Source organism: Rhinoderma darwinii, chromosome 3, assembly GCF_050947455.1.
Source record: "Rhinoderma darwinii isolate aRhiDar2 chromosome 3, aRhiDar2.hap1, whole genome shotgun sequence".
NCBI classification, from domain to species: Eukaryota; Metazoa; Chordata; class Amphibia; order Anura; family Rhinodermatidae; genus Rhinoderma; species Rhinoderma darwinii.
This window is the reverse complement of record NC_134689.1, coordinates 326,663,352-326,687,910: the sequence shown is the minus strand read 5'-3', so window position 1 is coordinate 326,687,910 and position 24,559 is coordinate 326,663,352. Positions and strand designations below refer to the sequence as shown.

The 24,559-nt window shown below is 43.5% G+C and overlaps 1 protein-coding gene across 1 annotated transcript; it reads left to right on the top strand.

The window, feature by feature from the left end:
- Positions 1–310: 310 nt before the first annotated feature.
- On the top strand, positions 311–23,218 carry LOC142750474 (protein kinase C, brain isozyme-like). Its single transcript, XM_075859478.1, has 6 exons — positions 311–836; positions 11,403–11,680; positions 17,121–17,212; positions 22,023–22,085; positions 22,370–22,508; positions 23,057–23,218. Exons 1-6 carry the CDS (start codon positions 332–334, stop codon positions 23,216–23,218), a joined length of 1,239 nt encoding a protein of 412 aa, XP_075715593.1. The 5' UTR covers positions 311–331.
- Positions 23,219–24,559: the final 1,341 nt, after the last annotated feature.

Sequence of the window (24,559 nt, the reverse complement as noted above, 5' to 3'; positions counted from 1 at the left end):
TAGTACACAGACGTAACCTGATTTCAGCAGAGCAGGTATAGATGGATGGCATGGGAATGTTGTCTACCATAACTGGATAATGGAGAAATCTATGAGCTAAACTATAGTGTGAAGGGATCCTTACTGTGCCTAATACTGGCTGATGTATTCAGTGGAATTACAACATTTAAATATAAGGCAAATATACAATAATGATAACACCTATAACTATAGAACTTAAAAGCTATTGGTCAGTTACTGATCACATGACCAATGCCACCCGGGCCAGAGCACCTGTGAACTGCAGTTGGCAGTTGAGAGTGGCAGTTAGAGTTGACTGGTGACAGTGGAGATGTCTGCTAACTCCAAGAAAAGTGCTGAGATGGATTTGGAGAAAGAGAGGATTGTTGTGAGGAAGAAAAGAGGGAAAAAAAGAAGACAGATTTCTAACTCATCGGCTGATGGGCAGAATGTCATGGAGGAAGAAGAGGAGATTTTTGGGAGAGAGAGAAGAAAGAAAAAAAGAAGACCGATTTCTGACTCATCGGCTGATGGGCAGAAAATGATGGAGGAAGAAACTGAGATTGTTGTGATGAAGAGAAGAGGAAAGAAAAGAAGACCGATTTCGGACTCATCGGCTGATGAGGAGAAACTGATGGAGGAAGAAGAGGAGGTTGTTGTGAGGAGGAAAGGACGGAAGCCATGTGCCATCTTGAGCTCATCAGATGAAGAAACAAAGACCCCTATGAAGATCTCTTCGGATCAGAAGATGGATCCCAACAAGAAAGATGTAAAGAACAAGAAAGATCAAGACTTCCAGAAAGAAGAAAAACAGCAGGATGACCAGAGAGTCTCAGGTAGATATATATTCAGATACATTATATACACCTAGCTATATAGTCACACATGCTGCAACCCTCTTATTACTGCACATGGAATCACATTTCATGTCCACCATTGTGGAGGTTTCCTTCATGAACATCTAGAGATCCTGCTGTTGCTTCTTAGGCTAAATTCACATGTGGCAGACAAATAGCTTTTTATTTATAAACGTGGCGAAACATTAAAAAAAACATACATTTGGTATCGCCGTAATCGTATCAACCCATAGAATAATGTGAACATGTCGTTTTTACTGCGTAATGAACACTGTAAAAACAAAACACACCAAAACATAGAGCAATCTCAGTATATTGTATAATACATGAAATGGTGCCATGAAAAACGACAACTTGTCCCGCAAAAGACAAGTCCTCATACGGATATGTCGACAAAAAATAAAAAAGTTATGGCTTTTAGAGGGGAGGAAAAAACAAAAATTAAAAAAAAGGGAAATTGGCTGTCCTTAAGGGGGTTAATAAAGGAAATGTCTAGAAACTTTTCCCTCCCCAAAACATTTGTGTGATAGAAATCTAATCACTATATGACTTGTCTTTTTCCCATGCAAAAATGTGTATCTTCTGAATTTAAGGAAAACTTTCCTGTCACATGACATAAAATTCTAACTCATGTAAAGTTGTGTGTTCTTCCGCTTAACAACTGCCGTGAATCTCCACTAAAGGACATTTCCTAGAAGTTGCCACATGCTCACCTAGTTCAATACAGAAAAATGCTTAAGGCTGGGTTCACACAGAGATTTTTGCAGGCAGAAAATCTGAATGCCAATTTTCGCGGCGTTTTTCGCCCGCGGCCATTGAGCGCCGCTGGCAAAAAAAAGCTGCGAAATACGCTTTCTCTGCCTCCCATTGATGTCAGAGGTGTAAACACCCGAAGATAGGGCATTTCCCTTCTTTTTCCCGCGAGCCAGTTTTTCCGCTCGTGGGAATAAACGCCTCCGCCTCCCATTGAAATCAATGGGAGGCATTTTTGGCTGTTTTTTGGCGTGTTTTCTGACGCGGTTTCCTTGTCAAAAAACTCTGTGTGAACTGGCCCTAAAGGATATGTAAACCTTTGAAAGAGATTTTTTATTTTATAATAATAATAATAATGTCTATCAGTGTGTTTGGTGCAACTTTATAATTAGTTTTTATTAAAAATATTTTTACTTTTTGAGCTACAGCGGTTCTGCATTCTCTATACAGAGCAGCTGCACCGTGTGCTGAGACCTGAAAGCGTCAGGTCCGCCCCGGGTATGTTCACACGCAGTGGTTTCAGGCATATTTCGGGGCTTTCATGCCTTGAAAAACACCTGAAATAACGGAAGCTGAACGCCTACTAACATCTGCCCATTGAAATCAATGGGAAAAACAGCATTTAGTTCATACGGGGCGTCTTTTTACGCCTCTGTTTTAAAAAAACGGAGCGTAGAAAGACTCTCCGTAAAAAGAAGTAGCATGTCACTTCTTGAGGCGTTTTTTGGAGATGATTTTCCAGTGAAGACTATGAAAAACGGCTCAAAAAACGGCTCAAAAAATGCCTGAAAATAAGCCTCACACTGAGTTTTTTGCAGGAGGAAAATTCCGTTTGGGATTTTGAGGCAGATTTTGTCCTTCCTGCACGTCGTTCGCCTCGATTTTCGCCCGCGGCCATTGAGTGCCACAGACAAAAACTCAGCGAATTACGCTTTCTCTGCCTCCCATTAATGTCAATGGGAGGTCAGAGGGGTAAACGTGCGAAGATAGGGCATGTCCCTTCTTTCTCCCGCGAGGCGGTTTTACCGCTCGCGGGTGAAAACCGCCCCCGCCTCCCATTGAAATCAATGGGAGGCATTTTCAGCCGGTTTTTGACAAGTTTTGCGGAGCGGTTTCCGCTTCAAAAAGCTTGTCAAAATACTCCGTGTGAACAGGCCCTAAGGCCCTGTTCACACAGAGTTTTTTGCAGGTGGAAAATTCCACCTGTAAAATCTGCTCCAGGCGTTTTTTGCACAGTGGTTTGACAAAAACGCATCAAAACACGTGTCAAGGCGTTTTATTTCTGTCTCCCATTGATTAAAATGGGGTTTTGGAGGCGGAAACCGCCTCAAGATAGGTCAGGACGCTTCTTTTTGCCGCTCTCGGGGAAAAAACGCCTCCGCCTCCCATTAAAATCAATGGTAGGCATTTTCTGATGTTTTTGGCGCGTTTTCAGACGCGTGTTCCGCGTCAAAAAACATGTAAAAAAACTCTGTGTGAACAGGGCGTCAAAAGAAGCTCCAAATTAAAAGAAGCTTCATTTTCAGCTTCAAAAACGCCTGAAAATCAGAGGATAATTTCCCTTGAAAAAAGCTTCTGTTTTTTCAGATGTTTTTTGCTAAGCGTGTGAACATACCCTAATTGATCACATCTGAGAACCATGACTTTTTTATTTTTCCATCGATTGAGGGCTTAGTTTTAGCGGGGCGAGCTGAAGTTTTTATTGGTTCCATTTTGGGGTACAAGCAACCTTTTGATCACTTTTTATTCCATTTTTTTGGGGAGTTAAGGTGACCAAAAAACAGCAATTTAAAGGAATAGTGTCACCACAATTTTTTTTTTCATGTCAGTTTTATGTTAGTGTTTTATTAAAAACGTTTTTATTTATTTGTGTGTTTGTGTGTTACTTTTTTCTATTTTTTCACTTTTTCTTCCCTATGGGGGCTGCCATTTTTTGTTCCATTTCTGTCTGTGTCGATTAACGACACATACAGACATGGAATACGGCAGCCACAGTCCCATAGGGACTGCGAACGGCTCCCGTCCCATTGACTTCCGTGTACGGCGTCTGTGTGGGAACTGCGCATGCGCCGCTCCCACACAGTCCAATTCGAAATTGGCGCCGTCCGGCGCCATTTTCCTGTGAACCGGAAGTCGCGGCCGGACAGTAATATTACTACTTCCGGTCGCGGCTTCCGGATTTGTGCACTTGGACCAGCGGCAGCAAACGGAGCGGACGGGCCGGAGGGAGCCGCGGCGGCAGGAGCAGGTAAGAGATTTCAATGTATGTTCGTGTTTGTGTGTGTTTACTACTGTATGTAAACCTACTACGCTGTGTGTTAGCTCAAAAAATGGCGACACACAGTGTAGGAGGTTACACCGTTCAAACCCCTCGTTTATCCCGGCACTAGCCAGGATAAAGGAGGGGGGGATGCTGAGAGCTCACTAGAGCGAGAGCTTTTAACCCAATGTTGCAATGCTGCAATTTTGGGAAATAGCTCCATCTAGTGACCAAAAATGGGTAGTATTATAAATTAGAAATAATTTATAATATTTCCTGACTCGTGAAAAAAATAAAAAAAATTTGAACAATGTTTAATCACCCACACACTAAATGTTTAATAAAAAAAAAAAAAAACATGTTTTTCGGGCAACACCATGCCTTTAAGGGTTTTACTTTTTGTTTTTTTACAGCGTTCACCGAGTGGGTTAAATAACATTATATTCTAATAGTTCTGACTTTCACGGACGCTGCGATACAAGTTATGTTAACTCTAAAAAAAATGTAACATAAAATAGGAAAAGGTTGTTTTTCTTTTTAACTTTTAATATTTTTTTTTTTTAAACTTTAAAAAAAACTTTAACAGTTTTTTTTACTTTTTTTATTAGTCCCCCTAGGGGACTTGAATCAGAGATCGTTGGATCGCTTACATGATATACTGAAATACTAATGTGTTTCTTCCAGTCTCCTATGAAGCCCCCCTGATTCTAACGCTTTAGGGTATGTTCACACGGTCTATTTACGGACGTAATTCGGGCGTTTTTGCCCCGAATTACGTCTGAAAATAGCGCCTCAATAGCGCTGACAAACATCTGCCCATTGAAAGCAATGGGCAGACGTTTGTCTGTTCACACGAGGCGTATATTTACGCGCCGCTGTCAAATGACGGCGCGTAAATAGACACCCGCGTCAAAGAAGTGACCTGTCACTTCTTTGGCCGTAATTGGAGCCGTTATTCATTGACTCCAATGAATAGCAGCGCTAATTACGGCCGTAATTGACGCGGCGTTCAAGCGCCTGCACATGCCGGTACGGCTGAAATTACGGGGATGTTTTCAGGCAGAAACATCCCCGTAATTTCAGCCGTAACGGATGCCCTCGTGTGAACATACCCTTAGATTGCAGTGAGGAATACAGTGAATTGTGTTACAGTGAAGTGTTTGCTGTATTACACAGCCGTCACCCGATAAGTATGGAGCAAGCATATCCCGTTAGCCCGCTCCATACTTCCCCTTAACGGCTGCCACGTACATGTACGTGCCATGTCGTTAAGGGGTTAAAGAGCAATTTGCAAGTCATTTCATGTTACTCTATGGTGAAGCCATACCAGCTACTAGTTTGTGAAATGGCTTAGAAGTCCCGGCATGTAGTGATTTACAAAAAGCGCTGAGCCGCTTAGTTTCTGATCGGCTTTTTTCGGAAGGCCGATGTAACGATGCACGGGCCCTTAGACTTTCTATTGAGCCCGTACAACGTTAGATCGGCTTTGCAAAAAAAGCGATCAGAAATGAAGCAGCTCAGCCGCTCACCCGAGCACTTCTGCAGCTTCGATTTAAGGATCGGTGGGGTCTTAGTGCTCGGACCCCCACCAATCAGTTTTCTGAAAGTTTAGTTACCCTTTAAGCTGGTCAATGTATTTCTATGGAGAGCGATTTGAGAGCGATTTTTTCACATTGAGCTATTCAAAGTCTAGGTGTAGCCCTAGTCTTAAATACTCATCTTCTTAGGGTCTGTTCACATCTGCGTTGGTTGTTCTCGTTGTTCTGTTCCGTCATAGGAGCAAAACAAAAAAAATACTGGAGGCGCCGGATCTGTCGCATGACATAACAGTGGCGCCTGACAGAACCCTCTCACTTTAATGGGTTCCATTGGGTTTGTGTCATGTGTCTGTCATTTTTCCGGACAAAATAGCACTGCATTCAAAAACGACTGAATCTGCAACGGCGGCTCCTGTCATAGTCTTAGGCCTGATTCACATGTCCAAGGTGCATCCGTGCTCAGCGCTGCGGGACGCGATGTCACGTATTCACCATAGTTGAGAGTCTATGGAGGGATGCGTGATGCGTGAAAATATAGGACATGTTCTATTTTCGCACGAACCCTTCGCACGGTCCGTTGAAACAACGGCTGTGTGAACAGCCACATTGAATTACATAGGTCCGTGGGACGACCGCTGTTTCAACGTCCGTCCCACGGACCTTTAACACGTTCGTGTGAATCAGGCCTTAAGCTCCAAATACATAAAATCTCCGCCCAAACGGTGCTTATCTACAGTGACAGTTTCTTCAGAGGATTCCACTTCCCCCAGCACATGAGCAATAGACAATTAGTTTCAGTGTTGCGCTTCGTTCTCCTGGGCCATGTAGTACCACAGTGCATCGTTATCCAGGCGCTGGCTCTCAGGTATTTCCAAGTATCCAAACAGATTACCCTTGAGAAATAAGGATGGAAGATGGTGGCACACCGCAAATTAGCTTCACAGCACACAATCTATTTACACTCACAAAGTATAAGGCAGATAAAGCACATCAAAAGTGAAAACATCAAGCATGTGGCGCGCCAAGTTTGTAGCCCGACCCAGGGTTTCGTCCTTTCAGCTTCTTCTGGGGCAGTCTCAGGCTGGGTTCCTAAGAGTTGAAAATGCTGCGTAAAAGTAAGCAGCGTATCCAAACTAGAAAACCTAGTGAATTCTGCCAGAAAAAATGCAGCAAATTGCGGTGCAGATATTCGAGTGGAATCTCCGCTGCGGAAACCAGCATTGAAAAAAACAAACAAACCCCACGTCTATACTTACCCCATGCTGTTGTCATGGCAACACATCCTTCTATTGTCCGAGCAGTCTGGCCTCCTGGGATGACGCTGTAGCCCATGTGACCACTGCAGCCTATTATTGACCGCAGCAGTCACATGGGATGAAACGTCATCCAGTTGACAGGTATTATGCTGAGTTCAAACGTGGCAGATACACTGCGTAAAAGCACGCAGCATATCCGCCCGGTGCGCCGCAGGGAATTCCGGGCGAAAAACCACACCAAACTGTCCACTGTGGACAGCTGGCGGCCTCCTGGGATTACCTTTCATCCTAGGAGACCGCTGCAGCCTGTAATTGGCTGCAGTGGCGGTCACATGGGATGAAGCATCATCCCAGGAGGCCAGCCCTCTGACGTCATCCAGACCGGCCTCTTGGGATGACGTTTCATCCAATGTGAACGCCTGTGATTGGCTGCAGCGTTCACATGGGATGAAACGTCATCCTAGGAGGCCGGCCTGGAGGAAGAAACACAGACTCCCGGGTAAGTATAAGATTTATTTCTTTTTCTGAGTTGCGTTTTTTGCAGAGGAATCGCTGCGAACCTGCTGCAAAAAAACGCAACAACTGCTATTTGTAACGGGTTTTACCTCCCCATTGAACTCAATGGGGAAAACCCGCAACAAATAAGCAGCGTTTACGCAAATACAATTGACATTTGATTAAAACTCTGCACCGCAGTTCAATTTCTGAGTGTTCTTTCCGCGCAGTATTTACGCAGCGTGTGGATGAGATTTGTTTTATCTCATCCACTTTGCTACTGTATGTGCTGCGGATTTTCCACAACTAATTCCGCAGTAGTAACGCAATGTGTGAACTGACCCTTAGGCCTTATTTACACGAGCGTATTTTCCGTCCGTATTACGCGCATGATTTCTCACGGACCTTTGTAACTCAATGGGGCCGTTCAGATAGTCCGTGATTTTCACGCAGCGTGTGTCCGCTGCGTAAGGCCTCATGCCCACTTCAGTCTTTTCCTTCAGGATGCTAGCCATTTTCCTGATGGCTAGCACCCTGACCCATTCATTTCAATGGGGCCATGCACATTTCAGTTTTTTGACAGTCCCGTTGCTCCGTTCCGATCAAAAGTAGAGCATGCCCTACTTTGGTCCGAGATTCCGTGACCGTGAGGCCCATGCAAGTCAATGGGGCCGTCAAAAAAACTGAAGGCACACGGAACGCATCCGTGCGCCGTCCGTGTGTGACTGAGCCGTTGCCTAGCAACGGCCGGGCAGGCAGAGGTACATTACAGATATATTACACTAATCGGCAGCCACTTATCTCTATCAATCACTGATAGAGAGAAGAGGCTGCTGATTAAAAATAAAATAAAAAGCAGTTCATACGTACCCTGGTCGTTGTCTTGGTGACGAGTCCCTCTTCTTCCTCCAGTCCAGCCTTCCTGTATGACGCGGCAGCCTGTGTTTGGCTGCAGAGGCCGCTGCAGCCTGTGATTGGTTGCAGAGGCGGTCACGTGGTATGAAGTGTCATCCTTGGAGGCCGGTCTTCTGACGTCATCCAGACTTGCGTGACCGCCACTACAGCCTGTGATTGGCTGCAGCGGTGACATGGGATGAAACGTCAACCCTGGAGGCCGGACAGGAGGAAAGTAACTATGAACTTATCTTTTAATTTTTTATTTCATTAAAATTTTATTTTCCGAGCGTTGAGCATGGTACTGTCCAGGGTGCTGACAGAGCATGGTTCTTCAGCGCTAGTCACTGTCCAGGGTGCTGAAAGAGTTACCACCGATCAGTGCAGCCCCTTAACTCTTTCAGCACCCTGTACAGTGACTAGTGCTGAAGAACCATGCTCTTTCAGCACCCTGGACAGTACCATGCTCGGCGCTTGGAAACGGAAACACAGAGTGCACATGGGAGTACACACGGAAATCACACGGCCGCTAAAACGGGCACACGGATCCGTCAAAAATGGCAGTGAAAACGGTGATGGAAGTGTGCACGAGGCCTAAAACTCATGACATGTCCTATACTTGAGCGTTTTTCGCGCATCACGCACCCATTGAAGTCAATGGGTGCGTGAAAACTGAGCACAGTAATGGACGCACTTCCGTGTCCCGCGCGTGATTCGCGCTACAGTTGTTAAATAAATGAAGGAAAAAAGAAAAGCACCACATTCATTGCAGTTTCTAAGCATCAAAACCGTGTGTCATAAGGATGGCATATGCATGAAAATCACGCAGCAACACACCAAACACTTATGACACACGGAACTGCAACGCGCGCAAAACGCTGAGTTTTTTGCGCGACCGAAACGCACACATACTTGTGAATTTTGCCTTAGAGTTAGGGTATGTGCACACTGCTTATTTTCGGCCATTTTTCGGGCCATAAACGGCCTAAAAATCGGAAGCAGAACGCCTCCAAACATCTGCCCATTCATTTCAACGGGAAAAACGGCGTTCTGTTCCGAAGGGACGTTTTTTTACGCGTCTGTTTTTCAAAACGGCCGCGTAAAAAAACGCCTGTGAAAAAGAAATGCATGTCGCTTCTTGAGCCGTTTTTGGAGCCGTTTTTCATAGACTCTATAGAAAAACAGCTCCAAAAACAGCCGTAAAAAAACGCCACGTAAAACGCGAGTTGCTTAAAAACAGCTCCTTAGTTTCAGAAGTTTTTTAGTAAGCGTGTGAACATACCCGTACTTGATGGGAAATTATGTTTGTCATGTCTAACTACCAGGTGAGGCTTTCATTGAGCTCCTCCATGGGAAAATATTTATCCCTCTGGCAGATGATTTTCGTTGGCAGGTAGCAGAGTTACATGTCGGAGAAAAATAATTCCCCATTATATAACTCCGCTACTTGTCAATGGAAAAATCATTCACCAGAGAGGAAAATGTTTCCCCATGGCAGAGACCCACAAAGAGTCCCCTGGAAATTAGATATGACGGATAAACATTTTGACTGCACTCCGCTTAGACATCCCTCTTTGACCATTTTAATAAACAGCAGGTCCGACGGAATACAGTGAATCCAAAGTAATCCATATAGGGAAATATTTGTTACTGCAATCTTATTGCTTTTCTTCTGTTGTCTTGATGTAAGCTTTCATAGGCTGGTTTACATCATATTATATAACTTACATCATATATTATATAACTCTGCTACCTGTCAACGGAAAAATCATCTGCCAGAGGGAAAAATGTTTCCCCGTGGTGCAGAAAAAGTGAGTGTCAGCTAGGAAAATATGCATGATGGAATGGACGTTCCCCATCATGTAACTCTGCTACCTGTGAACTGAAAAATCATCCGCCAGAGGGACAATTGTTTCCCATGATGGAGAAAAAGTGAGTGTCAGGTAGGCAAATATGCATGACAGGGAATAGAAACTGCCCGTCATGTAACTCTGCTACCTGTCAACTGAAATTTCATCCACTAGAGAGAAAATTGTTTTCCCATGGAGGAAACAAAGTCAGTGGCAGCTACCAAACAAGCATGAAGCCGCTCCTCACCAAAACCCCCACACAGGGTCGACACAGACTTAGTAGGCCCCTTTGCGGTAGAACTCACGACAGCAGTAAAACGTCACTTTGTGCCCCCGTATAGACATTAGGCCCTGCTTATGCCCCCATATAGAAGTTAAGCCCCCAGTTTGTACCCCCATAAATTTAGTGCGCTCTGTAAACATGCCGCTGCTCCTTACCAAAACCCACACACCAAACATATAGCCGCTCTTCACCAAACCCCCCCACACAAAACATGCAGCCGCTTTTAACCAAACCCCTCACTCAAAACATGCTACCGTTTCTCACCAGACCCCCCAAACATGCAGCCGCTGCTCACCAAATCCCCCAACACCAAACATGCAGCCGCTTTTATCCAAACTCCCCCACTCAAAGCATGCTACCGTTTCTCACCAGACCCCCCATCCTTACAAAACATGCAGCCACTCCTCACCAAACCCCCCCACACCAATCATGCAGCCGCTCCTCACCAAATCCCCCCCACACCAAGCATGCAGCCGCTTTTAACCAAACCCCCAGACCAAACATGCTACAGTTTCTCATTAGACCCCGCATCCACATGAAACATGCTGCCACTCCCCATCAAAACCTTGACACACTAATAAAGCAGCCGCTCCTCACCAAAATCCACACCAAACATGAAGCCTCTCCTCACCAAACCCCCCCACACCATGCATGCAGCCACTTTTAACCATATTCCCCACTCCAAACATACGCCAGCCACCCCAATAAAGTACCTGCTGTGTTCCTGTCGCCCCTGCATCTCTGCTGCAGTTGCTTCTCCGTTTCCTTGTGTTGCTCGAAGCCGCGGAGCGGAAGTCGTCATAATAGTGTACGACCGTGGCTTTCGATCTTCGATAAAATGGCGCCGGCCTTCCCCTTAGAAACTAGCTCCTATGCAGTGTTACTGTGAACTACACATGCCACAGAGCATCCTCAGTTCACAGCTAGAATGGCACCAGCAAAGGAGATAGGGTCGGCTCCCGTCCCAACTCTCCTATGCCCTGTATGTGCCGTATAACATCTGTGCATGTGTCGTAAAGAGACACATAATCCAATGCTAATAAAAATGGCAGCCCCTAAATAATGTAAAAGTATTAATAAAAGGAAATATTAGGGGACATAATACTTAATATGTAATGTATAAAAAGAAATAAAATAATAATAATAAAAAATTCATAAATTCATAAATTTCCTTTTAAGGTCTTCTCATGTTTCCTATTATTTTTCACCCTGGTAGAGGACAGCGGTGTTCGGCCAACCTGCTCTAGAAGCACAATCTCGGATAACATCAGAGCGAGATTAGTATTCCATCACGTGCTCGGGCAGGGAAGTTTTGGAAAGGTCGTGTTGGCGGAGGATGCTTCTAACCATCAGAAGTATGCTGTTAAGATCATCAGCAAGAGAGCCCTGCTTGCCAACTACGATGAGGCGGAGGTACTGGTGGAACACCGAGTCTTACAGCTGGCATCTGGGAGCCCCTTCCTTGTCCATGCAGAGTTCGCATTACAAACTGAGGTACAGTAGTGACTATGTTCTTATTATCAAATGTCCCCGTACGTAACACAGACTTCACTGTTATATATACAGCTAGAGTATGTCCACATGTAGTGTGAACACTACAGATTTTCTGCAACAGATTTCATTGCGGAAAATCCACAGCGTAATACAGTAGCAGCAGAGTGGATGAGATTTGAACATTTCTCATCCATATGCTGCGTAAAAAAATCTGCCGAAAAACCGTTCATGAATTTACCTGCCCTGTGGTTTTTTAATTTGCAACATGTCAATTTATGCTGCGGAATCGCTGCTCTGTTGTAGGTTTTCCCCATTGAATTCAATGGGAGGTGAAACCTGCAACAAAGAGCTATACGTTACAACTTTTGTAGTGAAAAAGCTGCGCTTCTGCTGCAAAAATCGCAACTCAGAAAAAAATGTTTATACTTACCCTGGTCTCCACAGTCATAGATAGACGTCCCCCTGTTCTCCGTCCAGGTCGGCCTCCTGGAATTATGTTTCATCCCAAGTGACTGCTACAGCCAATCGCAGACTGCAGCAGTCACAGGATATGAAATGTCTGCACAAACTACAGAGGGACGCTTCGCCATCACTACAGAGACCGGGGTAAGTATAAGCTTTTTTTTTTTTTTTCAACCGCTGTTTTCCGCAGCAGACATTCTGCCCAAAAACTGCACCACAATTTAATGCAGTTTTTTTGGTCCAGAATTCCCTGCGGGTTTCAGGGCAGATATGCTGTGAACATGGCCTTACTGTGGATTTTGTAGTGTTCAAAAAATATTCTGCTTCTGTAGATATATATCGATAAATATAGATGTCACCAGAATAGATCGCCAGTCAGAAGGTTCATGGTGGATGGTTTCATGCTCCGTAAGCGTGCATGGAGCAGAAAGTACTAAAGCGGTTGTTTGAAATTAGAAAAACATGGCTGTTATCTTCTAGAAACAGCGCCACTCTTGTATATGGGCTGTGTGTTGTATTGCAGCCCAGCCCCATCTAAGGTAATAACGCTATCCGGAAATATCAGCCTATGGACAAGAGTGGTGCTGTTACTGGACGAAAGTTGCTACAATTTTCTAACCTCATATAAGCCTTTAACCGCTTCCCAACATCCACCGTATATTTATGGCAGAGGTCGGACAAGGAGTATTAAGCAGACCCTCCTCCATAAGATAAGCGTGTTGGTTGTATGAAACAGCTGAAACTTCAGTGAAACTTGCGGGTTCCCACTCGTTTAACCTTTTAAGATGTTTTTTGGTCACCTTTTCTCTCACAAAAATTAGAATAAAAAGTGATCAAAAAGTCTTAATGGTGCTAAAAAAAGCACAGCTTGCACAGTTGATTCAGTAGAAAAAAAAAGTTATGGCTCTAAGAGAATGGTGACTTTTTTTTTTTTTTTGTAAAAGTAGTGAAACATAAAAAAATTATAAAAATTTGGTATTGCCGTAATTGTATTGACCAGCAGAATAAAGGTATCATGTCAGATTTACGGCACGGTGAACGCCGTAGAAACCAAACCCAAAAAAGTATAAAGAAATCACAATTTTTTTCCAATTCCACCAATGAATTTTCACGTTTCCCAGTACATTATATGGTACAATAAAATGGTGCTGTGAAAAAATACCACTCGTCCCACAAAAAAATTACCCCCATATGGCAATGAGATATGGTGCTCACTTTTTGCATATACCATGTGCTAAATATTGAATCTCCTATCCCAGCAGAACTGCAAGGTGACACTACTCGAGCACTCTCGCCACCTTTGTTTAGAAAATTATTGGGGTTTTAGTTCACTGACCACTTCCAATTTTATCCGCTGACATTTTTATATAGCATCTCAGAAATTACTTTCTTTATTGACAAAATAGGAAAAAAGGGTCCATAAATTGTAGCAGTGCTGATCAGCAAATGGTGGCCTTTGTTTGCTTACATATGCATGTTAACCACTTAACAACATGTTACGTACAGTTACGTCGTTGCTGCTAATGACCTAGTGCAAACTGTAACTGTACGTGACAGTGATGGATCAGGCTCAAAAGCTGAGACCGTGCCATCACCAGCAGGTGTCAGTTGTATATTACAGCTGACACCCTGCTGTAACGGCAGGGACCGAAGCTAGTTCCGATTCCCACTGATTAACTCCTTAGATGCCGCGGTCATCTAGATGGTTTGTAGCCAACACGATTGCGGGAGTGCCGATGGTGGCTATGGCAACCAGAGGCCCAACAATGGCCTCCTGGTCTGCCAAGTATGGAAGCCTATCAGGCCCAAAAGTGTTGTACGAAAAAATAAAAGTTTCAAGTTAAAAGACAAAAACCGCCTTTTTTTCCCATAATAAGTATCATAATAAACTATCATGTTATTTTTCCAGCACGGTGAATACCGTAAAAACAAAAAAACAATTCCAGAATCTCTGTTTTTTGGTCACCATCCCTTCCAAAAAAAATAGAGCAAAAAGTGATCAAAAAGTTGCATGTACCCCATAATAGTGCAAATAAAAACTACAACCTGTCCTGCAAAAAACAAGCCCTTACACAGCTTTTTTGACGGAAAAATAAAAAAGTTATGGCTCTCAGAATATGGGGCTAGAATATGGTGGCACAAAAAAAAAAATTATTTAAAAATTATTTAAAAATTATTTAAAAATTATTTAAAAATTATTTAAAAATTATTTTAAAAATGTATTGATTTTATTGTGCAAACGCTGCCGAACATAAAAAAAAAAAAATCGATGTACATATGGTATCGATTTGCAGAATAACGTAAATATGGAACTTATAGCACATGGTAAACACTGTAAAAAAAAAAGAACAATGTCAGAATTGCTGGTTTTTGGTCTCCTTTTTTTAAAAAAAACAAAGAGATAAAAGGTGATAAAAAAAATGGTACCAATAAAAACTACAAATTGTCCCGCAAGAAAATAAGCTCTAACACAGCTCCGTTGGCGAAAAAAACCCCCAGTTCTGGCTCTCAGAATATGGTGACACAAAAGGTGCAGTTTCTTACAAAACGGGGATAAGATCGGGCACCATTTATGAGTGCGACACCGGCCACACATCTGCAGATTATTATTTATTTACCCCATTATTATACCCTCTTATCATGCCCTAATGTACTCCGCACCGATTACATATGCCCACACATTATAAACTAAAATACCAGAAAAACCCCAAACAGAACTATTACCAAGCAAAATCCACGCTCCAAATTCTAAATGGCGCTCCCTCCCTTCCGAGTCCTACAGTGTGCCCAAACAGCAGTTTACATCTACATATAAGGCATCGCCATACCCGGGAGAACCCCCTTAACAGTTTATTACGGATTTGTCTTCAATGGCACAAACTACGCACTAAAATGGTATATCAGTGAGAAATTGAAATTTTCACTTTGCACCATCCACTGCATATTATTTTCTAATAAAAAAACACCGGATCAAAATGCCTTAAGTGGTGTAGTTATAATAAAAAAAATACTGGGTCAAAATGCCTTAAGTGGTGTAGTTATAATAAAAAAAACACCGGGTTAAAATGCCTTAAGGGGTGTAGTTTCCAAAATGGGGGTCAGTACTTGGGGATTTGCTTTTTCCATTTGACGTCCGACCCCCGCAATTGTGGGCCAACGCTACGAAAATCACCAAAATAGGCCACAAATGTGCATGTTGCTCTATTCTTCTGAACCCTGTCATATGTCCAGGCAAATGATAAATACCTTGAGGGGTGACGTTTCCAAAATGAGGTCAAATCTCAGAGCTTTCCCATGAACTCTGGTAGCTCAGGGGTTTTGAAAATGCGACATGGCGCCAAAAAACAATCCAGCAAAATAGCGATCTTGCCTTTCTGAACCCTGCCGTGTGTCCAAACAGCAGTTTATCACCACATATGGGGTATTGCCGTACCCGGGAGAAATTGCTTTGCTAATTTTAGGGTTCTTTTTCTCCTTTATCCCTTGTGAAAATAAAAAGATTCAACATTTTAGTGGAAAACATGTTGATTTTCATTTTCACAATCTAATTCCAATAAGTTCTGCAAAAGAATGTAGTGCCTAAATTCTCTCTATACCCCTAGATAGATTCCTTAAGGGGGGAGGTTTCCCAAATGGAGTAACTTTTGGGAGGTTTCTACTGTCTTGGTCGCTAAGGGGCTTTGCAAATGTGACATGGCACCCAAAATGAAATTCCAGCAATATTTAAGGTCCAAAAGCCAAATGGTGCCCTTTCCCTTCTGTGCCCTGCCGTGTGTCCAAACATCAGTTTATGACCAAATAGACACCTAGCGACATAGATAACTATGATTCTAGGAGCCCAGACCCCTGCAGTGTGTTCGGTCTGGGTAATGTGGCCGACATACGGACCGTATATCACGGACCGACCACTCTCGTGTGAATCCGGCCTAAGAAATGAAGGAGCACCTAGTGGATTTTTGGACCTCCTTTTTATTGGAATATATTTTAGGCACCCTGTCAGGTTTGAAGGGATCTTCTGGTGCCAAAACAATGGAAACCCCATTTGGGAAACTACAACTCTCAAGGAATTTATGTAGGAGTATAGTAAGCATTTTGACCCCACAGGTTTTTTGCTGAAATCATTGTAATTAGGCCGTGAAAATAAAAAAATATAATTTTTTTCTCATAAAATGTAGTTTTAGCTCATATTTTTTCACTTTCATAAGATATAAAGGAGAAAAAGCACCCCAACATTTGTAAATAAATTTCTCCCGAGTTCGTGTCCCATACTGTAATCATGTTTTCAGTAAAGGACAGGTGTCCCGCAGAGAGGTAGTGACCCCTAGTGTCATAGATAATTATGATGCTAGGAGCCCGGTCCCCTGCAGTGTGTTCGGTCCGGGAAATGCGGCCAACATACAGACCGTATAACACGGACCAAATACACTCGTGTGAATCCGGCCTTAGGCCTGTGTTTGAGTCAAGTCTCACACTGGGACCACATGTGGGATATTTCTAAAAACTGCATTATCTGCCCAATAATTATTGAGTTGCGTTTCTCCGTTTAAACCTTTTTGTGTTACAGACAAAAATGGATTAAAAATTAATTTCTGCAAAAAATGTTTACCTCTACTTTGCTCTAATTCCTGTCAGTCTGGGCCTGCTGTATAACCCATAATATAGTAGACAATTTCTCATCAATTACTTTCCAGCTCTTAGCAATGTTTATGATCGCTGGAAAAATAGTAGGGAAATCAATTGCATGGTGTGTTTGGGGTGGGGATACCCTTATATAGCTAATTCAGCAGGGCTCATAGGGTGATGTAGGGAGGTGTGCAGGAATGACAGAATCCACATTTAATGTCAAATACAAACGTCCTAATTGCCATTTAGCCTATGTTAATGCTGATCTATTGTATATAGTAAATGTAGATGTTCTCATGATTTAGAAATAATGCCCTGTAAACAATGATGGCGGTATGTCCCTTCTATGTAATAGATGCTCATGCTATTTGGGATGGAATACATGAGCTGCGGGGACTTCCGACAACTTCTACAGATGAAGGGGCGGCTTGACATCCCCAGTGCAAGGTAAAGTTTTAAGTAAAAACCTGAGCGAATCTAAAAATAAATGAGATATTAGATAGATTACAGTGTTAGGCCTTCTGCACACGACAGAGTTGTAGGCACTTCGTGTGTCGCCATATGGTGCCTCTGCACAACATCTTTTTATGGAGGCACTCTCCCTAGAAGCAATGCTTAAAGGGGAGAATACCTCTATAATATGGCATCTGATGGAACATGCTACAATTTCTTTACCCATGGTTTCCATATGAACCGGTCAGTCGTGTGCATGAGGCCTTAGGTCAACTCCACATTAGATCCAATGATACTCCTGATTTATAGGAATGTTATCTCAGGAAAATGTAGCATTACCTGATACCCGCTGAAGTCAATGAACAACAATGTAATTTATGGTTGTGCCAAGTTCTCCAGAGCGACAGATGCTCTTTGCAGCAACTCTTTTACTCTGATGGATAAATGGGGTGCAGAGCAGGGGATCCCCCTCTATGCCATACCTTTTGTACAGCGGTAGTCCTGTATAAATAACACCTTAAATGTTATTTGACAAGTTCTGTGGGGACTGAAAAGTTGTAATGGTCCTAAATTCCTCCTAATGCTTGTATGCCTCCAGGGGCGTAACTAGGAAAGACTGGGCCCCATAGCAAACTCTTGACTGGGGCCCCCCAGGTGCCCTACGTAGCCCCCCTTATAGACATTGCCCCCTGTAGATTGTGCCATACAGCCCCGCCTGTAGGCAGTGTCACACCGCACTTGTAGATAGCCCCCCCCACCCCCTTGTAGATAGTGCCATGAAGCCCCCCCTGTATATAGCGCTATACAGCTCCCACTGTATGTAGTGCCGCTCAGCCCTCCCCTTGTAAAAAGTGCCAAAGAACCCCCCTAGTAGATAGTGCCACACAGCCCCTTGTATATAGTGCCACACCCCCCCCCCCCCCCCAATGTGTATAGTGCCACAACCCTCCCAAGTAGTACAAGGCAATGGTGCATCCAAGAAAGTTGTATCAGCCAGGGGGATGACAATCAAACATGGAGAGGTGGGTTTGGAGACAGGATTATGTGACTCTTCAGGATAGCGGCACCGACCCATTACCTGTTAATGAGTAATTAGCATATAGTGTGCGCCGTTTTAAAAGTTGATTTTAAAAATGTTGCTGCATCTGATAAAAACATACATTTGGAAATATTGTCAGAACATGTATTACCGCATGGTGGAGGTTTAAGGGGTTAAAACTACCAGACAGGTTCGCATGAAATATACAATGAATTGAAAACAATTCTATCTGCCCTGCAATTTTGTTATTAGAAATATATCCTATATAATTCCAGCTCCAGAACCAAGCTCATACATATATACAGTACCACAACCTAGCACATACATATATACGGCACGAGAGCCAAGCTCCATACATATATACAGCACCAAAATCAACCTCAGTACATAAATACACCACTAGAACCAAGCTCAGTACATATATACAATACCAGAAGCAAGGTCAGTACATATATACAATACCAGAACCAAGCTCAGTACTTATATACAGAACCAGAACAAAGCTCACACATATATACAGCACCAGAACAAAGCTCAATACTTAAATACAGCATCAGAACCAAGATCAGTACATATATATAGAGCCCCAGAACCAAGCTCAATATATAAATACAGCACAAGAACCAAGCTCAGTACATATATACAGCACCAGGACAAATACAGCTCAATTTAGTGCAACCCCTGCCATATAGCTTTGTACGGCGTAAAACTACAACTCCCAGCATGGCCCGGACAATGGTAAGAATATGCTGGGAGATGCTGTTTCACAAAAAATTATCATACCACCCATCATCTCGCTGCAGATCATACAGTGACTACAGTACTGATAAGAAGCAGAATAAACATTTACATTAAGTGACTCACCGGTGACGTCTCAGATTCTAGTTCTTTTCTTCTCCCTCCGATCCAGACCTCTATGGCCATGACCCATTTCTGCAGTTTTCAGCTCAGATGTCTTCAGCTTCTCACTTTTAAAACATTTCTGCACCTATAAAAAAAAAAAATTCTCAACACCTCTAAATATAATAAAGTACCATACAATGCACCTCTAACTATAATAGCGCCATACACTGTGTCCCTGATTATAATAGTACCATACACTGTGTCACACACACCGTGCCCCCTGTAGATAGTGCCCCCATAGCCCCCTGTATATAGTGACCCCATAGAGCCTCTGTAGATAGTGCCCGTATATGGACTCCAGAGCTGCAAGGCAATAGTGCTAACCACTGAGCCACCGTGCTGCCCATCATATAGCTTCCCATATAGCTAGTGCTCCACATATAGCCCACCTCTATAGAAAGTGCCTCACATTTAGCCCATCCCTGTAGACAGTGCCCTACATATAGCCCCCCTGCAGATAGTGCCCCACAGGTAACCCACCCCTGTATGTAGTGTCCCACATATAGCCCACTCCTGTAGATAGTGCCCTATAAATAGCTCCCCCTATGGATAGTGCTCCACATATAGCCAACCTCTGTAGATAGTACCTCACATATGGCTCCCCCTGTATATAGGGTCCCACATATAGCCCACCCCTGTGAACAGTGCCCTACATATAGAACCCCTGTAGATAGTGCCCCACAGGTAACCCACTCCTGAATATAGTGTCCCACATATAGCCCAGCCCTATAGATAGTGCCTTACAAATAGCTCCCCCTATAGATAGCGCTCCACATCCCCACAAATAGACCCCCCTGTAGATAGATCACCCACTGTAGATAATGCCACTCACACTTTTAGTAGAGAAAAAAAAATGACATACTCACCCTGACCCCGTTCCCGCGCCGTGCGGTGGCAATGCAGATCTGCTCTCTAATGAGCAGATCTGCTGGTGCTGAACGACGCAAGCGGCGCTTCTTTGAAAGGCGCTGATTGGCAGGGCAGAATGACTTGCCCCGTCAATCAGTGCCTTTCAACCACAGAAGCGGCTCGATGAGTTCTTCGCGCTTCTAGCGTCGTTGAAAGGTGCTGATTGGCGGGGCAAGTAATTTTTCCCCGCAAATCAGCGTCATTGTAAGGCGCTGAATGGTCGGGCACGGAACGTGCCCGGCTATTCAGCGCTAATGCGTGTATTTGTACCTGCGTGCTTTAGACGCAGATACAATTACTGCAAGAGGGGGTGGCTGTCGCTAGCACCAGGGCCCGCTCCGGTGCAAGCGACGCCCCCGGGCATGAGAGGGTCTGACCCATAAATGTTAGAGGCTCGGCGGCGCGGGCCCCGTAGTAGCGTCACTATCGCTGTAGCAGCCATTACGGCTGCTAGCGGTACCACCGGGCATATGGGGCAGCTTGTCGGCGGGCGGCACGGGCCCCCTCAAACCGCGGGCCCCATAGCAGCTTCAACGGCAGCTACAGCACTAGTTACGCCACTGTATGCCTCGTATAATTTACTTATTATAATACTAGGATTGCCTAGATTAAATACAATTGTGGTGGACTCTGTGTTAAGGAGGCTATACACATTAGATAAAAGTCAACCGAACCCACCAATTTCAGTTGTCTGGCCTACCATCTAATTGTATAGTGGTGTTCTAATTCTTCCCCGACAACAGATGTCGAGGAGAGAAGGGTCAGGCATATTGGATTTCAGCATGCCAGACTTCGGTTTGCAAGGAGATAAGCCGCTGGCAGAGACTTTCTCCTTCTCCTTTTTGAGAACACATGCAGGCTCGGCCGAGTGTGCATGTTTATGGGGGTCAAGATTAATAGCTGTCAACCGAACGAACATTTAGCCACAGCTATCTGAAATGTATGGCAAGCTTAAGGCTACATTCAGACAAGCGTGTCCAATTTGCACGCGTAAAAAATGCAGCATTTTTTCTACATTTCATGTCCGTGTGCCATAGTGTGCGTTGCATACTGGCATCCGTGTGGCATGCATTTTTCACGTCCGTGCAAGCACTTTTTTTTTTTTATTTCTCCTAATTTCTTTGTAACTGAAGCGTTAAACACGGACAGCACACGGATGTCATCTGTGTGCTGTCCTTGTTTCTCATGGACCCATAGACTTCAATGGGCGACTAGGTGCACAAAAACGCACTAATATAGGGCATGCAGTGAGTTTCACGCAACGGACACTCGCTGTGTGAAAACTCACGCATGTCTGAATAGCCCCATTGAAATGAATGGGTCCGCCTAATGTGAGTTATTTCAACGCACAGTACACGGACGTGTATTACGCTTGTCTGAATAAGCCCTTAGGTCTATAGAAGCTATCACTCACTGAATGTAACAATGAAAGCTTCCATTATCTCCCAGCTAACAGAGATCTTAAAAATAACTGAAATACAAAACAATTTAGAAAGTTGCAGAACTTTTCATAACATTATTAAGATTTATTCATAGAAAATCAGTGAACACTAAGGCTATGTTCACACAGAGTATTTTGCAGGAGGAAAATTCCTCCTGCAAAAACTGCTCCAGACGGTTTTTGCACAGTAGTTTGACAAAAACTCTTTCTGAGCAATTGAAATGGGGATTTGGAGGCGGAAACCGCCTCAAGATGGGTCATGACGCTTCTTTTTACCGCGACGCGTTTTTTTTACCTGCGTTAAAAAAAACTTGTCTAACTCCCATTGAAATCAATGGGAAGCATTTTCGGGTGGTTTTGAGGAGTTTTGCGGCGCGGTTTCCGCGTCAAAAAACTCTGTGTGAACATGGCCTAATAGGAAACAATTATCTGTCAGTTTATTGAATAGTTTGGGTGTCTGGGTTTTGTGTTATCCTCCACATGTTACACTGATACATTTTCTTTTGTACCAGATTCTATGCCGCTGAGCTCGTGTGTGGCATCCAATTTCTCCATTCTAAGGGCATCGTCCACAGGTAATTACATTCATAGATTATTTTCCAAAGTATGTTTCTCACAAGATAACATCTGATGGACAGGAACTTCTCCTCTTTCTGATGGGACTGTCACTGGCCACATAGTCCACACCCTAATGTGGTATAGTTGAAGCTTATGGTAAGGCAGAAAAAGTGTCACAACAAAATAATATTGTACCTAGTGACGAATATTGTAATAAACCAAGTATAATATGCCGTTCTCCACAGCCGATCACAGGCTGGACACTGACCATACATCCAATGTTTCCTCTTATATTTCACAGAGATCTCAAGCCCGAGAACATCCTGGTGGCTGATACGGGCCATATTAAGATCGCAGATTTCGGTCTCGCAATTGAGAACTTGCTTGTAGACCGCGCAGCCACTGGATATGCTGGGACAGAAGGCTTTGTGGCTCCTGGGGTGAGACGCATACAATTTTACTATTTTTCAAGTTACAGAGACTCAACGTATCTTTGTCCTGTGTTTTGTTTTATTTTTCATTACAGAGATCATTCATTTTTTTTATTGTGGTAGCCACAATTGTGGTAGACCTCCATATTGGTTGTCACTTCTGTAGTCACTGCTCGGCCTCTGTAAGCAATAACTAGTTGAGGAGCATTTAGTCACCCACACTCTGCAATCCAATAATGGCAACTACCACATGGCAGTGGCCTGCCTTTGGGTGGCACATTAGTCTTGTGCTTGGCACCTGCAGTGTTCGTTCTGTGGTAAAAGTTTCATTACCTTCTGTGCATATTATTCCTTGGTAACCACAAGAATATCAGCTGTAATTCCATAGACATGATCTTTTCCCACAACTCTTCAGGGTAATTAAAAATGATCTGTAAGCACCTTAATAATAAATCTCAGCATGGTTGTCCTACATAATGACATACATACATGACATAGAGAGTGATAGACTAGTGTGGTGACATAGAAACTAGTAACTGTTCTCTCCTTTATGGCAGATGCTGGCTGAGGAGGAGTATGACGCTGGAGTGGACTGGTATTCATTTGGTGTCATCTTAAATGAAATGATTACCAGTCAGTGTGCTTACCATCCTGCACTATTCCATCAAACACACTCCAGCGCCGAAGACATCATCAAGGAGGTCAGTATGTTACTGTAATACGTTACAAATACTGGACTCTATACTATGCCAGGAGCAGAGGCAGGATTTTTCGAGGGGGGGGGGGGGGGGGGGTTTCAAATTCATAGAAGGTATAAAAAGGAATGAAGTCAGATAATTCCAAATGTACCAGATTTATGAAAGGGCGTGTGTTAAATTAGGCGCAATTCTTGCCCACTACCCTTGCTATTTTATTGGTGCAAAATAGGCCATTATTAATAAATGTGCGCCATTGTGTCCAGTTGCAGAACGCTGCTGATACTGAGCTCTGAGTGATCACTGGTATTGGCTTTACTGCATAGATTCAGAGCCAGTTGTGGTCTCTAATGTATAAATACATTTCTCATTTTCAGCTCCTCCAGAGATATCCTGCCAATCCCGTAGGAGTCAATGGTAACATCAGAAGCCACCAGTTCTTTCAGCATATTGACTGGGTCTCTGTGGAAGCCCTTCGGATGCCCCCACCATACATCCCTATAGTAAGTAAATAAACAGAAATAAACTTTATATACAGTATATGCTCTTATAGCACTTAACACATGGCACTCGTTTATGTAAAAAATACTGTGCCCAATGCCTTTGCAAATGAAAAAAAACAACTTTTAGGAAATAGTCCATTAACTTTTTCTAAGAAAAAATGTATGCCTGCTAGAATATTTTTTTTTTCTCTGTAATTTTTTAAGTCAAATGGGAGAAATGGCACATAACTGTCTCCATAGTCATATTTGCCCTAATGCCGTGGTATGTATTGGCTCAATTCCAGCCACCTGTAATGGGCATAGTCTACTGTCCTAATATGGCTTTTAGGATCTGCCTATTGGAGATTTCCTCCCCTTCTGAGAAGCCTCTAAAAGTTATCATAATAGATTTTTACATTTTTCGGATCAACCATTTAGTCTTTATGAGCTTTCAAATCATATTCTTCTAATTCTCTTTCTTATAGCCATCTACACCTCATCGCCCTGCCAGACAATTCCACCTGGGCAGAATGGAGGCAGCAGAGGCCGAGGAGGGACCTTTATCCGTGAAAGATCAGGCCATGTTTAGAGGGTTTCCATTTGTCACCTGGTAAACCCTCTACAAAACACCATCTCTTATGTCATCAGAGCAAGCTGTCCTCCTGAGCTCCTGGGAGAAGATCAACAGAAGACCAGAAGAATGGACAAAACGTACACCGCAGTTGGAAGATCATGAAGACCATGCGGGACGAAGAGTTTGGCAAAATATGAAGAGCGGATCCCTGAAGGTCACCTATGAATGTCTGCGGCTCAAGAGAAAGCAACATCTCCTCAAGAATTCATCAGGAAGCCCAGCAAGAAGATACCTGTAACCATTTGGACG

Coding starts and splice junctions, on each gene's coding strand:
- LOC142750474 (XM_075859478.1), top strand. CDS start 332: ATGTCTGCTAACTCCAAGAAAAGTGCTGAGATGGATTTGGAGAAAGAG. Junction 22,086..22,369: donor TCTAAGGGCATCGTCCACAG/GTAATTACATTC, acceptor TATATTTCACAG/AGATCTCAAGCCCGAGAACA. Junction 22,509..23,056: donor AAGGCTTTGTGGCTCCTGGG/GTGAGACGCATA, acceptor CCTTTATGGCAG/ATGCTGGCTGAGGAGGAGTA.